Source organism: Pseudorca crassidens, chromosome 4 (genome assembly GCF_039906515.1).
Source record: "Pseudorca crassidens isolate mPseCra1 chromosome 4, mPseCra1.hap1, whole genome shotgun sequence".
NCBI lineage: Eukaryota > Metazoa > Chordata > Mammalia > Artiodactyla > Delphinidae > Pseudorca > Pseudorca crassidens.
The window spans coordinates 69,554,050-69,578,256 of NC_090299.1; the positions used below are offsets into that span (position 1 = coordinate 69,554,050).

General features: G+C 37.1%; 1 protein-coding gene across 1 annotated transcript in view; it reads right to left on the minus strand.

Moving 5' to 3' along the window:
- Positions 1–24,207, minus strand: part of GABRA4 (gamma-aminobutyric acid type A receptor subunit alpha4) — a 256,295-nt gene that overhangs the window by 82,823 nt on the left and 149,265 nt on the right. The window contains exon 9 of the mRNA XM_067735872.1: positions 1,226–1,281. Within this exon, the coding sequence (XP_067591973.1) occupies positions 1,267–1,281 (15 nt within the window). The 3' untranslated portion in view covers positions 1,226–1,266. The remainder of the gene's footprint in view (positions 1–1,225; positions 1,282–24,207) is intronic.

Consider the following 24,207-nt stretch of genomic DNA (forward strand, 5'->3'; position numbering starts at 1 on the left):
TTGCAAGTTCCGTGGTTATAGGGGGGCTGCTGGGTTGTAAGAAAATCTTAAAACTTGGATTAATTTTTCCAAACAATGAATATTTCAAAATCAAAATGCAATGTCTGAATTCTCATGTTTAATTATTAAAATCCCATGAGTTTACCAAAAAGAAACTGTTCACAGAAATTTGCCATTTAACAAGGTTATTACCACCAAAGAATTTGATTATCCTATAAAATTTTATCTCAGTATACAATTTCACATTTACCAAAGGATATATTATTGGTCCTTAACTTTAACTGAAGAAGTTTAGGGATTACTATTACCAAATTCTACTTTCAAGCTAACCACTGATTCCAGATATAAACATGGATAATGGCAAGGAAAAAATTAAATTCATATTTCTAGATAGTTACATACCATACTGGTCAGGTCAGCAGAGTATAAAAAGAAGGTCTATTACCAACTAATAGCAAAATGAGGTTTTAAAAACAGTGTCTAATATAGATAAGCAACAAGGATATACTGTACAGCACAGGGAATTACAGCCATTATCTTGTAATAACTTAAAATGGAGTATAATTTGCAAAGATATTGAATCACTATACTGTATACCTGAAACTAATATAATATTGTAAATCAATTATGCTTCAATAAAAAAAAGAATTCAATAAAAATTTTTAAAAATTAAAAAAAAATAGTGCCTAAATTTCTCATAAACATAATTAGACAATCACACCAGGGGGCGCTCTTAACACTGAAATGATGGATGACATTTTAAAACATGTGGTGGTCTTAGCTGGCCAAAGTAAAGATTTTTCTAAGCATGTATAGTACTTGCAACAAGTGCTTATCTCTCTAAAATGTTTGCTGGCAATACACATTTTATTTTTCATCCAACTGATTGCATTAAGACTATCAAGTTAGTCAATCAAGTAAAACTTTTTCGACAGATAGGAAATATCTTATTTTGGAAACATTTGTTTATTTAGACTGGTATATGTCTCTTATACTTTCTGTGGTTAGGCTAATTCTGAATAATAAATAGAGTGCTTAAGAGTACATACAACTTTTTAAAACGGTTTTGTTGTCAATTTTAATTTTTACAAAATTTCTTACCAGAACTTTAACTTTCTTTCTTTCTTTCATAAAAAAGGAGGGATCCTCAACATTATCTAAAATTGACACTCACAGTGAAATTCTAATCTCAGCACCATGGGTCTTTTCCATATTTTGTCATTACCTGATAGGAACTCTGAAGCTCAGATGCTCTCCTCAGAAAGTTCAAGATTCAGATTCCTAAAAATATAATTAGAAAATTAGTGTGAGGTTTCAAGGAAACAGAAAAAGGCAAAAGGTAAGGATGGGCTATATTACCCAGAGAAAATCACCATAGACTACTTCACCAACAGTAAATATTTTTATACGAGTGACACCTGATTAAATAAACTTTAAGAAATAACTTAAAGTACAAAGGAAAGAATTGCAAAGTATTTGAAAGGAAGAGGACATAGTTACCTTTCTATAGTGATACAGAAGGAGTTTGTAAATTTTTCTCAACCCATGTATTTGAGATCACCCCCTTTCATCTGCCAGCTGCCTCCATGAGTTACTATCTACCTGTGCCCAAGCTCAAATAGGGAGAGTTCTGATCAAGGTTCACCTTATGTGTATGGAGAATAGGGAGCTACCTCTTCCACGTGAGTTCAGGGAAACAAGCATGAACTCCTCTACTGTTTGTGCCATAAATCAAATTTGCCATCATACTAATGTCTCAAATTCTAGTGATAGGAACAATTTTTTTCATTCTATAAAGTAAAAATACACCTGGAGAAAATGATACATTTATTACTTTAGACCAAAGTATATGTGGATGATAGGAAGCCCTACCTACCCAGAAACAGATATTAACACAGTTTTCCAAAACATGGGTGAGGGACTTCCCTGGTGGCACAGTGTTTAAGAACCCGCCTGCCAATACAGAGGACACGGGTTCAAGCCCTGGTCCAGGAAGATCCCACATGCAGCGGAGCAACTAAGCCCATGTGCCACAACTACTGAGCCTGCGCTCTAGAGCCCGTGAGCCATAACTACTGAGCCTGTGTGCCACAACTACTGAAGCCCGTGCATCTAGAGCCCGTGCTCCGCAACAGGAGAAGCCACTGCAATGAGAAGCCGGCACACCACAACAAAGAGTAGCCCCGGCTCGGCACAACTAGAGAAAGCCTGTGCACAGCAATGAAGACCCAACGCAGCCAAAAAATTAATTAATTAATTAAAAACAAACAAAAAATGTGGGCGAGAAGGAAAGAAAAAAAGAACATTGGATGAAAAAAGGACAGGCCCCAGAGGAGAAAACCCTGCAGAGAGAGTATGTTAGGAGGAGTTAGGTGACTACCATTATCGGCATTACTCCTTAATCTTTGTACGGAGAGGTTCATTAAGGCAAATGCAGCCTTGTTTGGTGAGAGGCAACATCTGACATGAACCAATCTGGCATGTGGCAAAGCCACAAGAGTTTCCATCAATAGCGAAGTCAGAGAGCAGTGGTGTTGGAGTTCCATGTGGTCCATCCTGTTAGAAGCAGGCCCGGAGCCAGCTGGTATAAAATGGAGACAGAGGTTACTTCTTCCCATTAGGACTCCAGTTGCCAGAGAGCCACCAAGTGCCCTATATTTTAGATCAGGTCCTAGTGTTACCTGAAGATAAGTACACTAACCAAGAAATGGCAAATTAAAAATAAAGATTTAATAAATTGGATGTTGGATATGAGAGAACAGGAAGAGTCAGGATGGCATAAAAGTTTTTGATCTGAGCAACTGAAAGAACAGAGCTGCCATTTAGTGGGACTGGGAAACCATGGGAAAAACAGGTTACTTTTAGGGGAAATAATTATTTTGACTTTGGATATATGAATTTCGAGATGTCTATCAGAAGAGGAACAATATAAAGAAAGCAGTGGCTATATCAGTGTGGAGTTTAGAGAAGGATATCAAGCTTTAAATATAAAACAGGGTTGTCCAATCACTGACAGTATTTAAAGACGTGAGATACGAGAGGAAGTGAGTACAGACAGAGAAGACGGATGACAGAGACTAGCCCTGGGGTGGGCAGACTCTTAGGTGCCTCGATCATCCCTGCCTCCTGGTGGTCATGCTCTTGTATGATTCCAATTCCCTAGAGTGTGGGCAGGACCTGTAACTTGCTTCTAACCAATAGAATACATGACAGCATGCAGGTGACTGACACTGTGTGATCACATTATTACAGTGCCAATTGTGCTGGAGCTTTTTCCCTCACTAGCTGACTTTTGTGAAGCAAGCAGCCATACTGGGGAACCTCAACCTTTGCTGGGCAAAGAAGTGAGGGTAGCCTCTTGAAACTGAGGGCAGCCTCTAGCTGGCATCTTGTAACGTCTCCAGCCCCCAGCCAACAAGAAATGAAGCCCTCACTCCTATAGCCTTAAGAAAATAAATCCTGCCAACAACCTGTTTAAGCTTGGAAATAAATCCTTTTCTAGTCAAGCATTCAGATGATACCCCAACGCCAGCTGACACCTTGACTGCAGTCTTACAGAAGACCTAGTTAAGCTACACTAGACTTCTGACCCAAAGAAACTGTGAGATAATATATATCTGTTGTTTAAAAACCACTGAGTTTTAGGTAATTTGTTATGCACCAATAGAAAATTAATGCAAGACCCGAGATACTACAAAATTTAGAGGTGAGGGAGCTATGAAAGAGCCAGGAAAAGACCAAGGAAGAGAGGCTGGTGAGGTAGGAGGAAAACCAAGAGAAAAGCATTTCTCCAAGGGACTTATTGCCTGCTTCCTCAGAGAAATCTGACAAATAGATAAAGAGCAAAGAGAAAGTTGAGTCCCCTGACCTGCTAGAGGCTCATGTGTAATCACTACTAAAGGTACACGAGAAGCCAGGTGGAGCCACCTCCATTCCAACCATGGGGTCGTCTACGTTACCCCTTCCTGGAAGAAAGTGGTAAGAGCCAGTGATTCTACGTGGGTACTGGTAGAAGCCAGAAAGCATTCAGTTCTTTCTGCTCTAGGTGGTCGTTCACTAAGAATATTAGCTGAAACATTTACAGCTGTTTTTTAGCAATGATGAGTTTCCCTACAGATGTTTTTGAGGGGGTGGGCTCTAGTAGTCTAGCCAGCTCATAGGTGATCACCATTGAAAGGGACATGAGAAGCCAAGTCCGAGCCACCTCCACTTCAGCCTCCTTCCAAGGAGAAAGTGGCAATTGGCACTGCTAAGTAAAAGACATACATACTTATTAGGCTCCCTGGAAGACCCAATTAGTGCCAGAGTTGTGCTACTTCACTGTTTATAAGGCTTTGAAAGTTGGTATTTCAAAACTGGCTAACACTTAATACTAATCAAAGTCAGTTCATTTTAACTACTAAGTAGCTAACATAACTTATTTTTAAACTTTTGTTTTTAGATATGCTTAGATTGGCTTTTAATGTACGTGTTTTTTTTAAATCAATACAACCAAATCTAATGAGCATGTATTATGTGAAAGGCCCTGAATTAACTAGGTATATAGCTCAGTGAAAGAAGCTGCCCTGCCTCTTTTTGTGTATCTATAATTCATATGCAAACTTATACTATTTATAAAGCAGTCACACAATCAAAGACTATGTTGTGCCCTAACGTGACTAGTATTCAGCTTTTATCTAGGTTTATCTACAGTGAGCATCCTATTTCCCTATAGTGCTTTGAAAGCAATTTCTTTCCTATTCATTCATTCAATGAAGATATACTGAGCACTCACTTAGTTACATAGAGGGGCAAATTGGATAAAAAATGCGCAAGTATTCAATGTTCCTGTTCTATAAGAACAATGCTATCCAAAATGTGCCAAATATCTCCCTTTTCATTTATGTCCTCAATATACTTTATCAATGTATGTGTGTATATGTATGTGTTGTATGTGTGTATAAATACACACACACACACACACATACACACACACATTTGACTCTTAAACAACACAGGGGTCAGGGGTGTCAACCCTCAGTGCAGTTGAAAATTCTCCTATGCCTTTATAGTCAGCCTCCTATATCCATGGTTCCTCCATATTCTCAGTTCCACATCTGTGGATTCAACCAACCTCGGATCATGTAGTATTGTAGCATTTACTATTGAAAGAAATCTGCCTATAAGTGGACCTCTGCAATTTAAATCTGTGTTGCTCAAGGGTCAATTATATATATAAACATATACATATATATATATATATATATATATATACACACACACACATTTACTCTGCCTGATATATAGTGTATACACATATACATGTATGTATGTGCGTGTATATATATATATATATATATATATTTACTGTTTATTTATCTGTAGATACTCTGCTAACCTAGCAATACAACCCTTGTATCATCAGCTTTTCCCCAAGTTTTGCTCCATCATCAAGGCTAAAAGTTAAATCAATTGCTGATGTACTTCACTTGGTTCAGGTTAGCAGGCTTCATTATTCTCAGTCATGTCCTCGGCACCATGAAACAAAGGGAAGTATAAGACTAGATCATGGCATGGAGGCGTTTTCAACTTATTTTATTACTAATGGCTTTCCTAATCTTCTTTGTCACTTGAATGTATGCCCTTCCATAGAATTTATTCCTATTAGCTTTCCATTGAAACACATTTTAGCACACAGTATGTTCTCAATAAGCATCACCTGACTGAAAAGCTACTTTCCAAAATGATTGAGGTGGCTTGCATGAAAATGGAAATATGCATTTAGACAAGCAAATGGAAATACACCATTAGATAAACATATACAAACTAAAGCTAAATAAAAAGGGCCTACAAAATGTTTAACCCACTCAACAATTTGTTTTAATGAATTGAAGACAATAACTGTTTTTAAAACTATGTCCACATAAGTATATTTGAAAATTAAATTTGGCCCTGTGCTTTCTCACAGCTATTACAAACACCAAAATACAGATTGTGTAATCTTATTTCCAACAAAAAGAAGTATTTCATTTTATGAAAGAAAGCATGTTTTTCCTGGGTGATGAATTCTAAGAATTTATTGCAAAGATAATTAGATTAAAGCAAAAATCAGAGCACATATCTTCCTTAATGATCTAAAGAAAGATGGATAAATTGACACAGAATTGCTAAAATGAATGTGTTGGATTGAGTGAGATATACAGCTCTTTCCAGAATTTCTGTTGTGATTCTATCAACTATCATTCTTTGTGTTATTTATGGCTATACCCAGGGATAATTATTATTTATTAGAACAAGTTGGTGAGCATTTTCAAGAACAGAAGAAAAAGAACAGCAGATTGCTAAATGAGCATACATGTCTTATATGTTTTCCCAAATGCACAATATATTTGTACAGTATAGGTTATCTTGCATGAAAAAACATACCTCAACATTAATATCTATTTTCTACTCCCCGAAAGAGCAAACTTGGGAGATTCAAGATGGCGGAGGAGTAGGTGGACGTGGAGTTCATTTCTCTCCATGGATGCATCAGGAATACATTTATAGATGCAACAATTCTCACAGAACACTGGCTGAAAACTAGCAGAAAATCTTGGACACTGGAAAAACTATAAAGATCCCTGCATAACTGAGTAGGATGGAAAAAAAGAAGGGAGAAGGAGGAGAAGAGGAAACGGGATGGGACCTGCATCCCAGGGTGGGGGAGATGAAGCAGAGGAGAGATTCCCAAATTTGGGGAAACCCCCTCTCCGACAGGGAAATTGATTGGGATAAAAGGGAAGCATTTGAGGCTGTCAGAAGAAGGTGAAGCGGCCAATCTGTGGCACAGGGGACAGAGTGAGAAATACACATATGGTCCGTACCACGGCTGTACGTGCCCCAGACTGGGATGTGTGTTCACAGGTGTGCAAGGGGGCTGGGAGCTGATGCATGGGGATTGGAGAACAGGCCCAGAGAGAAAACTGCTGTTGGCTGTGGGGAGACAGACTGAGGGGATGGGAGGGAGGAAATCTGCAGCAGGGAATGCCTATGGAGGAAGACTGGACTGCCACTGGGTGCTATTTCTGAGTCACACACAGGGGGAGGAGCTACTATTGTAACCTCTTTCTCCCCACACGCCGGTGCCTGCTGACGACAATAAAAGAAGCCGGCTCAGGGCTGGCTCCTGTGTGCCAGCTGCCGAGCAATAAAAAGAAAAGCCCCCTCAGAGCTAGCCCTCACGTGCCTTATGCCAGGCACCAGAAAAGGCCTCATTAGGGCCATATCTCTTAAGCCCATGGCCACTGGCTTCCCTGTGCATTTGGAGCCACTGGGGCTCCCAATATCCAAGCAGTCATACCACCTCTGCACTCGGTCCTCACAGGTGCAGAGCCAAGAGCTCCAAGGCAGCCTCAGGACCAGACTCCTGTAGGTGGGCCACACGCAGAGGCAGGGATAAAACCAAACCTTACCCCAGAGACAGGGTGACTAAAGAAGAATGAAAATCTTTCCATCAGCTGTACAAGCTACAGATTAAATCCCCACAATCAGCTGGGTAGATGCTGCATCTATGGAATATCTAAGTAGACAATGAGTGTTCCCACAAATGAAAATGGTGAAGCTCAGGCAGCTGCGGACTTTGGGGGTAGCACACGCAGGAAGTGGGCCAGATCACAGTCTGAGTGGTGCCCACAGGGCCCACAGCAGGTCCAGACACCAGCCCAGAGGCAGAGGAGAGCCTCTTGGGGAGGCAGAGGTGGGCTGTGACTCATGGCGTGGGCGAGGACACATATAGCGGAGACCCGAGGGAAACATAATTATCACGATTAATTTTATTATGTTTTGATTCATTCTGTTGTTGGTTCTAGTTTTTTTTTGTTCATTGGTTAGTTTTTTCTTTTTTTTTTTAGTCTTTTGGGATCTCCATGATTTATAACATATTTTTAATTTTTATTATTTTTTCAATGTCTATTTTTACTTTGCTTTCTTGTCCCTCGTTTTTGCCCTTTTTATTTTATTTTATCATTATTATTTTTTTAATCACCTTTATCAGTTTGTTCTGTTTCCTTGCTTTATTCTTCAGTTAACACATTGCTTTGGTTTTGTTTCTAGGTTACGTGTTTTTGTCAGTTTTAATCTTACTTGTTTGATTTTATTTTTGAGTTCTATTTGTCTGGTTGTTCTCTTGCTTTTTGATTTGTTTGGCTCAGTTTTTGTTTCTTTTACCTGTGTGTGTGTTTCCTTGTTTCTGTTTCTCTTTGTTTGATTTTGCTTTTACCATTTCTCTGGAGTTTTCTTTATCTTTTCTTTTTCTTAAATATATATTTTTTTGTATATTTCTGTTTCTATGTTGAATTTCTGTTGTTCTCCCTTCTTTCCCCCTTCTCTTTTTTTTTTTTTAATATTATTTTTGTCAGTTTGCTTGGTTTCTTTGCTTCACTTTTCAGTTGGCACTCTGCTTTGGCTTTGTTTTTTGGTTTAGGGTTTTTGTCAGCTTTCTTCTTAATTGTTTGATTTCACTCTTGGGTTCTTCTGTTTGTTTGGTTGTTATCTTTCTATTTGACTTATTTGGCTCTGTTTTTGTTTCTTTTGTCTGTGTGTGTTTCCTTGTTTCTGTTTCTGTTCGTTGATTTTACTTTCTACCATTTGTCTGGGGTTTTGTTAGTCTTTTCTTTTTTTTTTTCAAATCCCCTTTATTGCTGGGACAAGTGACCTGTGGTGTCTTGGTCCCTCAACCAGAAGTTGGGCCTGAGGCTCTGGAGTTGGAGCACCGAGTCCAGGATGCTGGACACTAGAGAATGCTGGCCCCAGGGAAGATTAATCGCCAAGAGCTCTCATGGAGGCCGCTGTCTGATTCCAAGCTCCACCCAACTGACAGCACCTCCCAGCACTGGATGCCTCATACCAAACAACAAACAAGACAGGAACACAAACCCACCAATAAATACACAGACTACCTAAAGTAATACTAAGCACACAGACAACCCAAAACACACCACCTGACACGGCCCTGCTCATCAGAGGGAAAAGATGCAGCTCCACACACCAGAACACAGGCACCATTCCCTCCCATCAAGAAGCCTACACAAGACACTGGATCAACCCCAGCATTGGGGGCAGAGAACAGAAGCAAGAGAAACTATGACCTTGCAGCCTAAGGAAAGGAGACTTCAAATATTGTAAATCAGACAAAATAAGAAGACAGGGAAATATCATACAGGCAAAGGAGCAAGATAAAACCCCACAAGACCAAATAAATGAAGAGGAAATAGGCAAACTACGTGAAAAAGATTTCAGAGTAATGACAGTAAAGATGATGCAAAATCGTGGAATAGAATAGAGAAAATACAAGAAACGTTTAACAAGGTCCTAGAAAACTAAAGAGAAGACAAACAGTAATTAACAACACAATAACTTAAATTAAAAATACTCTAGAACAAATCAACAGCAGAATAACTGAGGCAGAAGAATGGATAAGTAACCTGGAAGATAGAATGGTGGAAATAGCTGCCGCAGAGCAGAATAAAGAAAACAGAATGAAAAGAATGGAGGACAGTCTCAGAGACCTTTGAGACAACATTAAGTGAACAAAGATTCGAATTATGGGCGTCCCACAAGAAGAAGAAAAAAAGAAAGGGTCTGAGAAAATATTTGAAGAGATTATAGTATAAAACCTCGCCAACATGGGAAAGGAAACAGTCACCCAAGTCCAAGAAGCGCAGAGAGTCCCATACAGGATAAACCTAAGGAGAAACATGCTGAGACACATATTAATCAAACTAACAAAAATTAAACACAAAGAAAAAATACTAAAAACAGTCAGAGAAAAGCAACAAATAACTTACAAGTTAATCCCTATAAGGTTAACAGCTGATCTCTCAGGAGAAACCCTACAGGCTAGAAAGGAGTGGCAAGATATATTTAAAGTGATGAACAGGAAAAACCTACAACCAAGATTACTCTACCCAGCAAGGATCTCATTCAGATTTGATTGAGAAATCAAAAGACTTACAGACAAGCAAAAGTTAAGAGAATACACAGCACCACCAAACCAGCTTTACAACAAATGCTAAAGGAGCTTCTTTAGGCAGGAAACACAAGAGAAGGAAAAGACTTCCAAAAACAAACCCAAAACAATTAAGAAAATGGTAATAGAAATATACATATCAATAATTACCTTAAATGTAAATAGATTAAATGCCCCAACCAAAAGACATAGACTGGCTGAAAGGATACAAAAACAAGACCCGTGTATAGGCTGTCTACAAGAGACCCACTTCAGACCTAGGGACACATACAGACTGAAAGTGAGGGGATGGAAAAAGATATTCCATGCAAATGGAAATCAAAAGAAAGCTGGAGTAGCAATACTCATATCAGACAAAATAGACTTTCAAAAAAAGACTACTAAAAGACACAAGGAAGGACACTGTACAATGATAAAGGGATCAATCCTGGAAGAAGATATAACAATTGTAAATATTTATGCACCCAACATAGGATCACCTCAATACATAAGGCAAATGCTAACAGCCATAAAAGGGGAAATCGACAGTAACACAATAATAGTAGGTGACTTTAACACTCCACTTACACCAATGGAGAGATCACCCAAACAGAAAATAAATGAGGAAAAACAAGCTTTACATGGCACATTAGACCAGATGTACTTAATTGATATTTATAGGACATCCCATCCAAAAACAACAGAATACACTTTCTTCTCAAGTGCACACGGAACATTCTCCAAGATAGATCACATCTTGGGTCACAAATCAAGCCTCGGTAAATTTAAGAAAATTGAAATTGTATCAAGCATCTTTTCCGACCACAACGCTATGAGATGAGATATCAATTACAGGAAAAAAACTGTAAAAAATACAAACACATGGAGGCTAAACAATACGCTACTAAACAACCAAGAGATCACTGAAGAAATCAAAGAGGAAACCAAAAAACCCAGAGACAATGAAAACACGATGCCCTAAAACGTATGGGATGCAGCAAAAGCAGTTCTAAGAGGGAAGTTTATAGCAATTCAATCTCACCTCAAGAAACAAGAAAAATCTCAAATAAAAAACCTAACCTTACAAGTAATTAAAGAAAGAACAACAGCAAAAAAAAAACCCCTAAAGTTAGCAGAAAGGAAGAAATCATACAGATCAGATCAGAAATAAATGAAAAAGAAATGAAGAAAAAATAGCAAAGATCAAGAGCAAAGAACTAAAAGCTGGTTCTCTATGAAAATAAACAAAATAGATAAACCACTAGCCAGACTCATCATGAAAAAAGAGAGAAGACTCAAATCAACAGAATTAGAAATGAAAAAGGAGAAGTAACAACTAACATTGCAGAAATACAAAGGATCATGAGAGACTATTACAAGCAGCTGTATGCCAATAAAGTGGATAACCTGGAAAAATGGACTAATTCTTAGAAAAGTACAAACTTCCAAGGTAGAATGAGGAAAAAATAGAAAACATGAACAGACCAATCACAACCACTGAAATTGAAACTGTGATTAAAATTCCTCCAACAAACAAAAGCCCAGGGCCAGATGTCTTCACAGGAGAATTATATCAAACATTTAGAGAAGAGCTAACACTTATCCTTCTCAAACTCTTCCAAAATATAGCAGAGGAAAGAACACACCCAAACTCATTCTATGAGGCCACCATCACCCTGATACCAAAACCGGACAAAGATACTACAGAAAAAAGGAAAACACAGGACAATATCACTGATGAACATAGATGCAAAAATCCTCAACAAAATTCTAGCAAACAGAATCCAACAGCACATTAAAAGGATCATACAGGGCTTCCCTGGTGGCGCAGTGGTTGAGAATCTGCCTGCTAATGCAGGGGACACAGGTTCGAGCCCTGGTCTGGGAGGATCCCACATGCCGCGGAGCAACTAGGCCCATGAGGCACAACTACTGAGCCTGCGCGTCTGGAGCCTGTGCTCCACAACAAGAGAGGCCGCGATAGTGATAGGCCTGTGTACTACAATGAATAGTGGCCCACACTTGCCACAACTAGAGAAAGCCCTAGCACAGAAATGAAGACGCAACACAGCAAAATAAATTAATTAAATAATAAACTCCTACCCCCAACATCTTCTTTAAAAAAAAAAAAGGATCATACACCATGATCAAGTGGGGTTTATCGCAGGAATACAAGGACTCTTCAATATACACAAATCAATCAACGTGATATACCGTATTAACGAACTGATGGATGAAAACCATATGATCATCTCAATAGATGCAGAAAAAGCTTTGGAGAAAATTCAACACCCATTTATGATAAAAATTCTCCAGAATGTGGGCATAGGGGGAACCTACCTCAACATAATAAAGGCCATATCCAACAAACCCACAGCAAACAACATTCTAAATAGTGAAAAACTGAAAGCATTTTCTCTAAGATCAGGAACAACAAACACAAAGATGTCCACTCTCACCACTATTATTCAACATACTTGTGGAAGTCCTAGCCATGGCAGTCACAGAAGAAAAATAAAAAGAATACAAACTGGAAAAGAAGAAGTAAAACTGCCACTGTTTGCAGATGACATGATACTATACAAAGAAAATCCTAAAGGTGCCACTGGAAAACTACTAGAGCTAATCAATGAATTTGGTAAAGTTGCAGGATACAAAATTAATGCATAGAAATCTCTTGCATTCCTGTACACAAACAACAAAATATCAGAAAGAGAAATTAAGGAAACACTTCCATTCACCACTGCAACAAAAAGAAAAAAATACTTGGGAATAAACCTACCTAAGGAGGCAAAAGACCTGTATGCAGAAAACTATAAGACACTGATGAAAGAAACCAAATACAATACAAACAGATGGAAAGATACACCATGTTCTTGGATTGGAAGAATCTATACTGTGAAAATGACTATACTATCCAAAGCAATCTACAGATTCAGTGCAATCCCTATCAAATTACCAATGGCATTTTTTACAGAACTGGCACAAAAAAAAATTTTTAATTTGTATGGAGACACAAAAGACCCTGAATAGCCAAAGTAATCTTGAGGGAAAAAAAACGGAGCTGGAAGAATCAAACTCCCTGTCTTCAGACTATACTACAAAGTTACAGTCAACAAGACAATATGGTACTGGCACAAAAACAGAAATTTAGATCAATGGCACAGGATAGAATGCCCAGAGATAAACCCATAGACATATGGGCACCTAATTTACGACAAAGGAGGCAAGGACATACAATGAAGAAAAGGGAGCCTCTTCAATAAGTGGTGCCGGGAAAACTGGACAGCTACATGTAAAAGAATGAAATGAGAACATTCCCTAACACCAAACACAAAAATAAACTCCAAATGGATTAAAGACTTAAATGTAAGACCAGACACTATAAAACTCTTAGAGGAAAACATAGGAAAAACACTCTTTGACATAAATCACAGCAAGATCTTTTTTGACCTACCTCCTAGAGTAATGGAAATAAAAACAAAAATAAACAAATGGGACCTAATGAAAATTAAAAGCTTTTACACAGTAAAGGAAACTCTAAACAAGACGAAAAGACAACCCTCAGAATGGAAGAAAATATTTGCAAATGAAGCAACTAACAAAGGATTAATCTCCAGGATATGCAAGCAGCTCATGCAGCTCAGTATCAAAAAAACAAACAACCCAATGCAAAAATGGGTGGAAGACCTAAATTGACATTTCTCCAAAGAAAACATACAGATTGCCAACAAACAAATGAAAAGATGCTCAGCATCACTAATCATTAGAGAAATGCAAATCAAAACCACAATGAGGTATCACCTCACACCAGTCAGAATGGGCATCATCAAAAAATGTAGAAACAATAAATTCTGAAGTGGGTGTGGAGCGTAGGGAACAGTCCTGCACTGTTGGTAGGAATGTACAGCCACTATGGAGAACAGTATGGAGGTTCCTTAAAAAACTAAAAATAGAACTATCATGTGACCCCGCAATCCCACTACTGGGCATATATCCTGAGAAAACCATAATTCAAAAAGATACATGTAGGGCTTCCCTGGTGGTGCAGTGGTTGAGAGTCTGCCTGCCGATGCAGGGGACACGGGTTCGTGCCCCGGTCCGGGAGGATCCCACATGCCGCGGAGCAGCTGGGCCCGTGAGCCATGGCCGCTGAGCCTGCGCGTCCAGAGCCTGTGCTCTGCAGGGGGAGAGGCCACAACAGTGAGAGGCCCGCGTACCGCCAAAAAAAAAAAAAAAGAAAGATACATGTACCACAGTGTTCATTGCAGCACTATTTACAATTGCCAGGACATGGAAGCAACCTAAATGTCCATCAACAGATGAATGGATAAAGAAGATGTGGCACATATATACAATGGAATATTACTCAGCCATAAAAAGGAACAAAATTGAGTTATTTGTAATGAAGTGGATGGACCTAGAGTGTGTCATACACAGTGAAATCAGGAAAAGAAAAACAAATACTGTATGCTAATGCACATATATGGAATCTAAAAAAAACGGTACTGATGAACCTAGCGGCAGGGCAAGAATAAAGATGCAGACATACAGAACGGACTTGAGGACACAGAGGGGGAAGGGGAAGCTGGGATGAAGCAAGAGAGTAGCACTGACAGATATACACTACCAAATGTAAAATGCATGGCTAGTGGGAAGCTACTGCATAGCACAGGGAGATCAGCTTGATGCTTTGTGACCACCTAGAGGGGTGGGATAGGGAGGATAGGAGGGAGACGGAAGAGGGAGGGGATATGGGGATATATGTATATGTATAGCTGATTCACTTTGTTGTACAACAGAAACTAACACAACAATGTAAAGCAATTATACTCCAATAAAGATATTTTTAAAAATTAAAGAGTAAGACTTTATTTTAATATGAAGTATCACATAAAGTTACATAAGTGAACACAATTTTAGCTTATAAGACACTGCAAAAATGTAAATTAGTGACTAACATTGAAAAAAGTATAGTTATTTATCAGTGTTTTATTAGTGAGAACAAATTGCTACTCTGCATAGGCCAAATGCATTGCCTGCCAGTACCACAGCAAGCCGCTGAAGCCATTATCCCCGATGAATGCAATCATTAGGCAGCCAGGCTTTGTACCACGTGTCCATGCCCCCACAGGACCAGAAGTCAGTGTTCCTGGGCTAAGCATCTAATCCAAGGGCAGTGAATCTATTGGGTTGGTTTGTGACATTAAATGAGAACTGGTTCAATTTTTTAAAAATGCTGGGGCCAATGTACTTCTTTTTTCTCTTTGGATTCAAACTAAGAAATGACAGGAAGATTGAGCAGTGACAGAATTGAAAGTGACAGAGGAATAATGAGGGAATAAAAATTACTTAGGAATATAGGCATAGAGGATAACAGAGTTGCCATCGGAGGTGTTTTGGTTTATGACAGGATCCAAGAAGGTAGGTGGCCTCCAAAAGCACTTGCTTTGCAGTTCAATACAAATCCATCTGTGTTCTAATAAGAAAACATCTTAATCCTTTTTTTTCCAGGTTTAGTGAGATATAATTGACAACACTGAGTACATTTGAGAGACACAATGTGATGATTTGATTGACATATATATTGCAAAATAATTATCACAGTAAGGCCAGTTAACACAATCATCACCTCACAGTTACCTCTGTGTGTGTGTGTGTGTGTGTGTGTGTGTGTGTGTGTGTGTGTGTGGTGAGAACCTTTAAGATCTGCTCTCTTAGCAATTTTCAAGCACGTGATATATTAGATCCCCCAAACTTACTCATCTTATAACTGGAAGTATGTACCTTTTAACCATCATCACCCAATTCCTCTCTCCCACTGCAACTACTCTCTGTTTCTGAGTCCAGTTTTTTCAGATTTCACATATAAGTGGTATCATACAGTATTTGTCTTTCTCTGACTTATGTCACTTAGCCCTCAAGTTCCATCCTTGTTGTTGGAAATCGTAGGATATTTTTCTTTTTTTATGGCTGAATATTATTATTTATATTATTTAGAAAATACTATGTATGAATAATATTATACATCAACGATTATATATTATCAATATCAATAATTAACACACTATATTAATTTTATATATATATATATATCTCCTGCTTTTCAAAGGCTTGCTTTACACTACTTGGCTTTTAGAACCTGTTTTTGTTAATCAAAAGAAATCTGAAGAGGATTTTTCACATATACGAAAAAAGGCAAAAAGTAAAAATAGTGTTCAGTGCTTGTTTTGCAGTGAGGCCATTATATAAGCAGTGTGTACCTGGAGTAGCAAGAGTGGCACCACCAAGCTCCTTCCCCATGAACTACACTCAGCATCTCAGCATCAAGCCACTAGTTTGAACTGTGTCTGTGAGCATCTGTGCTTTATCCAGATTTATTTCGTGCATCCATTAGCAAAATGTATGTATCCTAAGGTAACTGCTTCTTCACTTTACACCATTTCAGCTTAAGAAAGGTTTCATAGGAACACTCTCCTTTCGAATAGTGAGTGAAACCTGTATAGGACATCCTTATCCATTCATCCGTCAACAGATACTTAAATTATTTCCATATATTGGCTATTGTAAATAATGCTACAATAAACATGAGAGTGCAGCTATCTCTCCCTATGGAAATGATTTCATTACTTTAGGCTATACACCTAGAAATGGGATAGATGGATCACAAGAGTAGTACAATTTTTAATTTTTTGAGGAATCTCCATGTAATTTTCCATATGGCTGCCTCAATTTACTTTATCACCATAGGGCACAAGTGTTACTTTTCACGACATTCTTCCCAGCATTTTGTCTCTTGGCCTTTTGATAACAGCGATCCTAACAGGTGAAGTAATACCTCATTGTGGTTTTGATTTGCATTTCCCTGATGACTTGTAATGTTAAGGACCATTTCATGGTACTGTTAGCCATTTGTATATCTTCTTTGGAAAAACACCTATCCCAGTCCTCTACCCATTGTTTAATCCAATTATTTAGAATCTTTTGCTATTCAGTTGTATGAATCTCTATATTTAGAATAGTAATCCCTTATTAAATATATGGTTTGCAAATATTTTCTGCCATCCCATAGATTGCCTTTTCACTTGTTGACTGTTTCTTTTGCTGTGTAGAAGTTTTTTAGTTTGATGTAGTCCCACTCATTTATTTTTGCTTTTGTTGCTTGTGCTTTTAGTGTCATATCCAAAAATGCCAACACCAACATCAAGGAGATTTTTCCCATTTTCTTCTAGAAGTTTTACGGTTTCAGGTCTTAAAGTCTTTCATCCATTTTAAGTTAATTTTTCTCAGTTGTGTAAGATGGAGTCCAGTTTCATTCTTTTCCATGGAAATGTCCAGCTTTCACAACACCATTTATTGAATAGTCTACCTTTTGCCCATTGAGTATTCTTGGCTCCCCTGTCAAATATTAGTTGATCATATATGCATGGGTTTATTTCTGGGCTTTCAATTATGTTCCATTTATCTATGTGTCTGTTTTTATGCCAGGACTATATTTCTTAATTATCACAGCTTTTTAATATAATTTGAAATCAAGAAAAGCGATGCCTCCAGCTTTGTTCTTTCTCAAGGTGACTTTGGCAATTTGGGTTGCCAAATTTGACTTTGTAGTTCCAGACAAATTTTAATTTCTTTTTCTACTTCTGTGAAAAATACCATGGGAAATTTGATAGCAATTTCCTTGAATTTTTTGATGCCTTCAAGTAGTATGGATAGTTTAACAATATTAATTCTTCTCATCCATGAACACAAGATATTTTCCATGTATATATGTCTTCTTCAATTTCTTTTGACAATGTCTTATCATTTTCAGTGTACAGGTCTTTCACTTTGCTTAAATTTATTACTTTTGATGATATTGTAAATGAGGCTGTTTTCTTGAGTTCCTTTTCAGATAATTCATTATAAGTGTATTAGAAACACAATTGACTTTTATACATTGATTTTGTATCTTGGAATTACTGAATTTGTTTACTAGTTCTAACAAGACTTCAGTGGAGTCTTTAGGGTTTCCTATATATAAAATAATGTCATCTGCAACCAGACACTTATACTACTTCCTTTCTGATTTGGATGTTTCTTATTTCTTTTCTTGCCTAATTGCTCTGGCTAGGACTACCAGTACCATGTTGCATACAAGTGGTTTAACTGGGCACCCTTGTATTGATCATGATCTTAGAGGAAGAGCTTTCAGCCTTTCACTGTTGAGTATGATGTTAGCTATGGACTTGTCAAATACAGTCATTATTATTTTGAGGTACATAACTTTTACACCCAATGTTGACAGTTTTTATCATGAAAGAATGTGTATTCCACTATTTTTGGATGAAACATTCTATATATAGATCTGTTAGGTCCATTTGAACTATTGTGTTGTTCAAATTCACTGTTTCTTTATTGATTGTCTATCTAGATAATCTGTCTTTTGTTCACAGTGGGGTTTTAAAGTTCCCTACTATTAATTGATATTTATAGGACATTCCATCCGAAAACAGCCGATAACACTTTCTTCTCAAATGCACATGGAACATTCTCAGGATAGATCACATCTTGGGTCACAAATCAAGCCTCGGTAAATCTAAGAAAACTGAAATGACATCAAGCATCTTTTCCAAACACAACACTATAAGATTAGAAATAAATTACAGGTAAAAAAAGAGATAAATCACATGGATACTAAACAATACATTACTAAATAACCAAGAGATCACTGAAGAAATCAAAGAGGAAATCAAAAAATACATAGAGACAAATAACAATGAAAACACCATGATCAAAAAGCTATGGGATGCAGCAAAAGCAGTTCTAAGAGGGAAGTTCAGAGAAATACAAGCCTACCTCAAGAAACAAGAAAAATCTCAAATAAACAATCTAACCTTACACCTAAAGGAACTAGAGAAAGAAGAAAAAGCAAAACCCAAAGTTAGTAGAAGGAAAGAAACCATAAAGATCAGCGCAGAAATAAATGAAATAGAAACAAAGAAAACAATAGCAAAGATCAAAAAAAACTAAAAACTGGTTCTTTGAGGAGATAAACAAAATTGACAAACCTTTAGCCAGACTCATCAAGAAAAAGAGGGAGAGGACTCAAATCAATAAAATTAGAAATGAAAAAGGAGGAATTACAATGGACACCACAGAAATACAAAGCATCATAAGAGATTACTATAAGCAACTCTATGCCAATAAAATGGAGAACCTGGAAGAAACGGACAAATTCTTAGAGAGGTATAACCTTCCAAGACTGAACCAGGAAGAAATAAAAAATATAAACAGACCAATCACAAGTAATGAAAGTGAAACTGTGATTAAAAATCTTCCAACTAACAAAAGTCCAGGATCAGACGGCTTCACAGGTGAATTCTATCAAACATTCAGAGACAAGCTAACACCCATCCTTCTCAAACTCTTCCAAAAAATTGCGGAGGAAGGAACACTCCCAAACTCATTCTATGAGGCCACCATCACCCTGATACCAAAACTAAACAAAGATACTAGAAAAAAAGAAAATTACAGACCAATATCACTGATGAACATAGATGCAAAAGTCCTCAACAAAACACTAGCAAACAGAATCCAAACTAGCAAACACTATGATCAAGTGGGATTTATCCCAGGGATGCAAGGATTCTTCAATATACGCAAGTCAATCAATGTGATACACCATATTAACGACTGATGAATAAAAACCATATAATCATCTCAATAGATGCAGAAAAAGCTTTGGACAAAATTCAACACCCATTTATGATCAAAACTCTCCAGAAAGTGGGCATAGAGGGAACCAACCTCAACATACTAAAGGCCATACCTAACAAACCCACAGCAAACATCATTCTCAACAGTGAATAACAGAAAGCATTTCCTCTAAGATCAGGAACAAGACAAGGATGTCCACTCTCGCCACTATTATTCAACATACTTTTGGCAGTCCTAGCCACAGCAATCAGAGAAGAAAATAAATAAAAGCAATACAAATTGGAAAACAAGAAGTAAAACTGTCACTGTTTGCAGATGACATGATACTATACGTAAAAAATCCTAAAGATGCGACCAGAAAACTACTAGAGCTAATCAATGAATTTGGTAAAGTTGCAGGATACAATCCTAATGTACAGAAATCTCTTGCATTCCTATACACTAACAAGAAAAGATCAGAAAGAAAAATTAATGAAACAATCTCATTCAACACTGCAACAAAAAGAATGAAATACCTAGGAATAAACCTACCTAAGGATGTAAAAGAGCTGTACTCAGAAAACTATAATACACTGATGAAAGAAATCAAAGATGACACAACATGTTCTTAGACTGGAAGAATCAACATTGTGAAAATGACTATACTACCTAAAGCAATCTACAGATTCAATGCAATCCCTATCAAATTACCAATGGCATTTTTCACAGAACTAGAACAATAAAATCTTAAGATTTGTATGGAGACACAAAAGACCCCGAATAGCCAAAGCAATCCTGAGGGGAAAAAAATGGAGCTGGAGGAATCAGACTCCCTGTTTTCAGACTATACTACAAAGCTAGTTATCAAAACAATATGGTACTGACACAAAAACAGAAATACAGATCAATGGAACAGGATAGAAAGCCCAGAGATAAACCCACGCACCTATGGTCAACTAGTCTATGACAAAGGAGGCAAAGATATACAATGGAGAAAAGACAGTCTCTTCACTAAGTGGTGCTGGGAAAACTGGACAGTAAAATGTAAAAGAATGAAATTAGAACATTCCCTAACACCATACACAAAAATAAACTCAAAATGGATTAAAGAACTAAATGTAAGACTGGACACTATAAAACTCTTAGAGGAAAACATAGGAAGAACACACTTTGACATAAGTCGCAGCAAGATCTTTTTTGACCCACCTACTAGAGTAATAGAAATAAAAACAAAAATAAACAAACGGGACCTAATGAAACAAAAGCTTTTGCACAGCACAGGAAAATTCTAAACAAGACGAAAAGAAAACCCTCAGAATGGGAGAAAATATTTACAAATGAATCAACGGACAAAGGATTAATCTCCAAAATATATAAACAGCTCATGTAGCTCAATATTAAAAAAACAAACAACCCAATCCAAAAATGGGCAGAAGACCTAAAAAGACATTTCTCCAAAGAAGACATACAGATGGCCAAGAGGCACATGAAAAGCTGCTCAACATCACTAATTATTAGAGAAATGCAAACCAAAACTACAATGAGGTATCACCTCACACCAGTTAGAATGGGCATCATCAGAAAATCTACAAACAACAAATGCTGCAGAGGGTGTGGAGAAAAGGGAACCCTCTTGCACTGTTGGTGGGAATGTAAATTGATACAGCCACTATGGAGAACAGTATGGACATTCCTTAGAAAACTAAAAAATAGAATTACCATATGACCCAGGAATCCCACTACTGGGCATATACCCAGAGAAAACAATAATTCAAAAAGACACATGCTCCCCAGTGTTCACTGTAGCACTATTTACGATAGCCAGATCATGGAAGCAACCTAAATGCCCATCAACAGACAAATGGATAAAGAAGATGTGGTGCAATGGAATATTACTCAGCCATAAAAAGGAACGAAATTGGTTCATTTGTATAGACGTGGATGGACCTAGAGACTGTCATACAGAGTGAAGTAAGAAGGAGAAAAACAAGTATCATCTCTTAATGCATATGTGTGGAATCTAGAAAAATGGTACATATGAACCAGTTTGCAAGGCAGAAATAGAGACACAGATGTAGAGAACAAACGTATGGACACTAAGGGGGAAAGCAGGGGGTGGGGAGGTGAAGGTGGGATGAATTGGGAGATTGGGATTGATATATAAACACTAATATGAATAAAATAGATAACTAATAAGAACCTGCTGTATAAATAAATAAATTTCAAACAAAAAGTTCCCTACTATTATTGCATTGCTGTTTATTTCTTCTCTTAGTTCTGTTGGTGTTTGCTTCATATATTTAGGTGCTCTGATGCTGAATGCATAAATATTTACAATTGTTATATCTGTTGGATAAATTGACCCCTTTATAAGATATAATGGCCTTCTTTCTCTCTTGAAAACAGCTTTATCTTCAGATAACATGAGGAAGTATTAGTTGCTGGGAACCAGAAATGATAAACTAGAGCAATTGTATATCTAAGGTAATCCAAACTTTTCTAAAAGTATTCTTAGACATTTGTAGAATCTCAGTTTCCAGATAACAAAACTAACTCCAAATCAGACATGAGCACAGAAGCATGGAGTCAATAAATTTTAAGAGTATTTGTAAAGCTTTTTTATTTAAATAATTTTTGCATGCAGTAAAATTGCAAACTTAGTGAGAAAGATGTTTCAGCCTTCACTCATTTCCCCTAATGTTAACATCTTACATAACAAAAGTACAATTACTATGAAGAGGAAATTAACAGTGATGCAATATTATTACTAAACACTAAACCTTATTTGATATTGACCAATTTTTCCACCACCAGTCATTTACTGTTCCAGGATCCTATCCAGGATCACTTATTGCATTTAGTTGTTATTTCTCCTTAGTTTCCTCTAGCAGTTAATAGTTCCACAGTCTTTCCTTTTCTTTCATGATCTAGACATTTTTGAAGAGTACCGATCAGTTACTTTGTAAAATATCCCTCAATTTGTGTTTGTCCAATAATTTCTCAAGATTAGAATAAGTTATGCATTTTTTGGGAAAAATACCACAAACACAATGTTGTGACTTTCCCAGTGCATAATACCAAGAGGTCCATGATATCTATCAATATGTCATATTACTAATGATAGTTATGGTGATCATTTGATTAAGTTGGTGTTAGCCAGGTTTTTTTCACAGGTTTTTTTTTTTGTTGAAAAGTATCTTAGGGACATACTTTGAGACTATGCAAATCATGTTTCTCCTCAGTGTCTCCCCACTATCTTTAGAGGGTTTTATCTGCAACATGTATTACTGTGGTGTCTGCCTAATAGTAACTTCTTATTTCTCTATTTTCTTCTGCATTTTTTAATTGAAATTCCACTGTGAGGAAGAGCTATCTCTTCTCCCTCACATATTTGTTTATTTATTGAGTTATTTATTAATATCAGCAAGAATGCATGAATATTTCTTTTATTCTTGTGTTAAAGTTCAATACTATTATTATTTATTTAGTTATTCTATTTGTTATGGCTTTGGCCATTAGAGGCTCTTTCAGGTTGCCTCCTATGTTCTTTGGAAAAGCAACCAACTTATTATTATTATTATTTTGGTATTTTCTTACTTCCTGGAACCACACAATGCTGCAGACTCAATTTGTGGGTTTTTTTGTCCTATGCCTATAATCAACCACTTCTCTAAGGAGTCCTGGTTCCTTTTTACTGGAAAATGGTGTTTAGGACCAAGATCTAGATGTTGGGTATACTCACTGTTACTTGAGCATCATGGCTTCTGACTCTCTCAACATACATAGCTAGGTTATATATGTGTGCCTACAAACTCACACACACACAGTTGATCTGATTGTATTTATAAAATCACCTAATGGCTAAAATTTATTTGCAGCACTTGTAGCACTTTCACAGTCATCAACATTTGCAGCACCTTCACAGTCATCCTCAGACATGTGGAGAGCAGTGAAAAATTTGAGTCACCTGCCGTACATGTTTGCAGCTAAGGTAATAAAACAAGAAAAGCTTTTGCCTTCTTATTTCAGCTTTCATAGTATAAACATGTGTTTTTGGGCAGTCTATTTAGTGCTATTTTTTCTGCATTTTTGTGCGTTTTGTTGGTGATTTTACTGTTTAATATGGCTCCCAAGGGTAATGTTGAAGTGCCATCTAGTGTTTCTAAGCACAAGAAGGCTGTGATGTGCCTTATGAAGAAAACATGTGTGTTAGATAAGCTTCATTAAAAATGAGTTATAGGACCACTGGTTGTGAGAGTAATGTTAAAGAATCAACAATAACTAAGGTGTCTTTAAACAGAAACACACATAAAACAAGGCTAAATATTGATCAGTTGATGAGAATACTGTGAACAAAGGCTTGCAGGAAACTAATCCTATATTTTCCAGAGGAGCAATGATTTGGTACTCACTAGTTCACTGTCTGTGGTGACTTCGTAGATTATAACCATTGTGAATAATGAGAACAGGCTATATTTCTTTATCTATCTATCTGTTTATATATTAAAAACAATGAATTTATATTGATACCTCTGATTCCAATCCAACACCACAGGATTCAC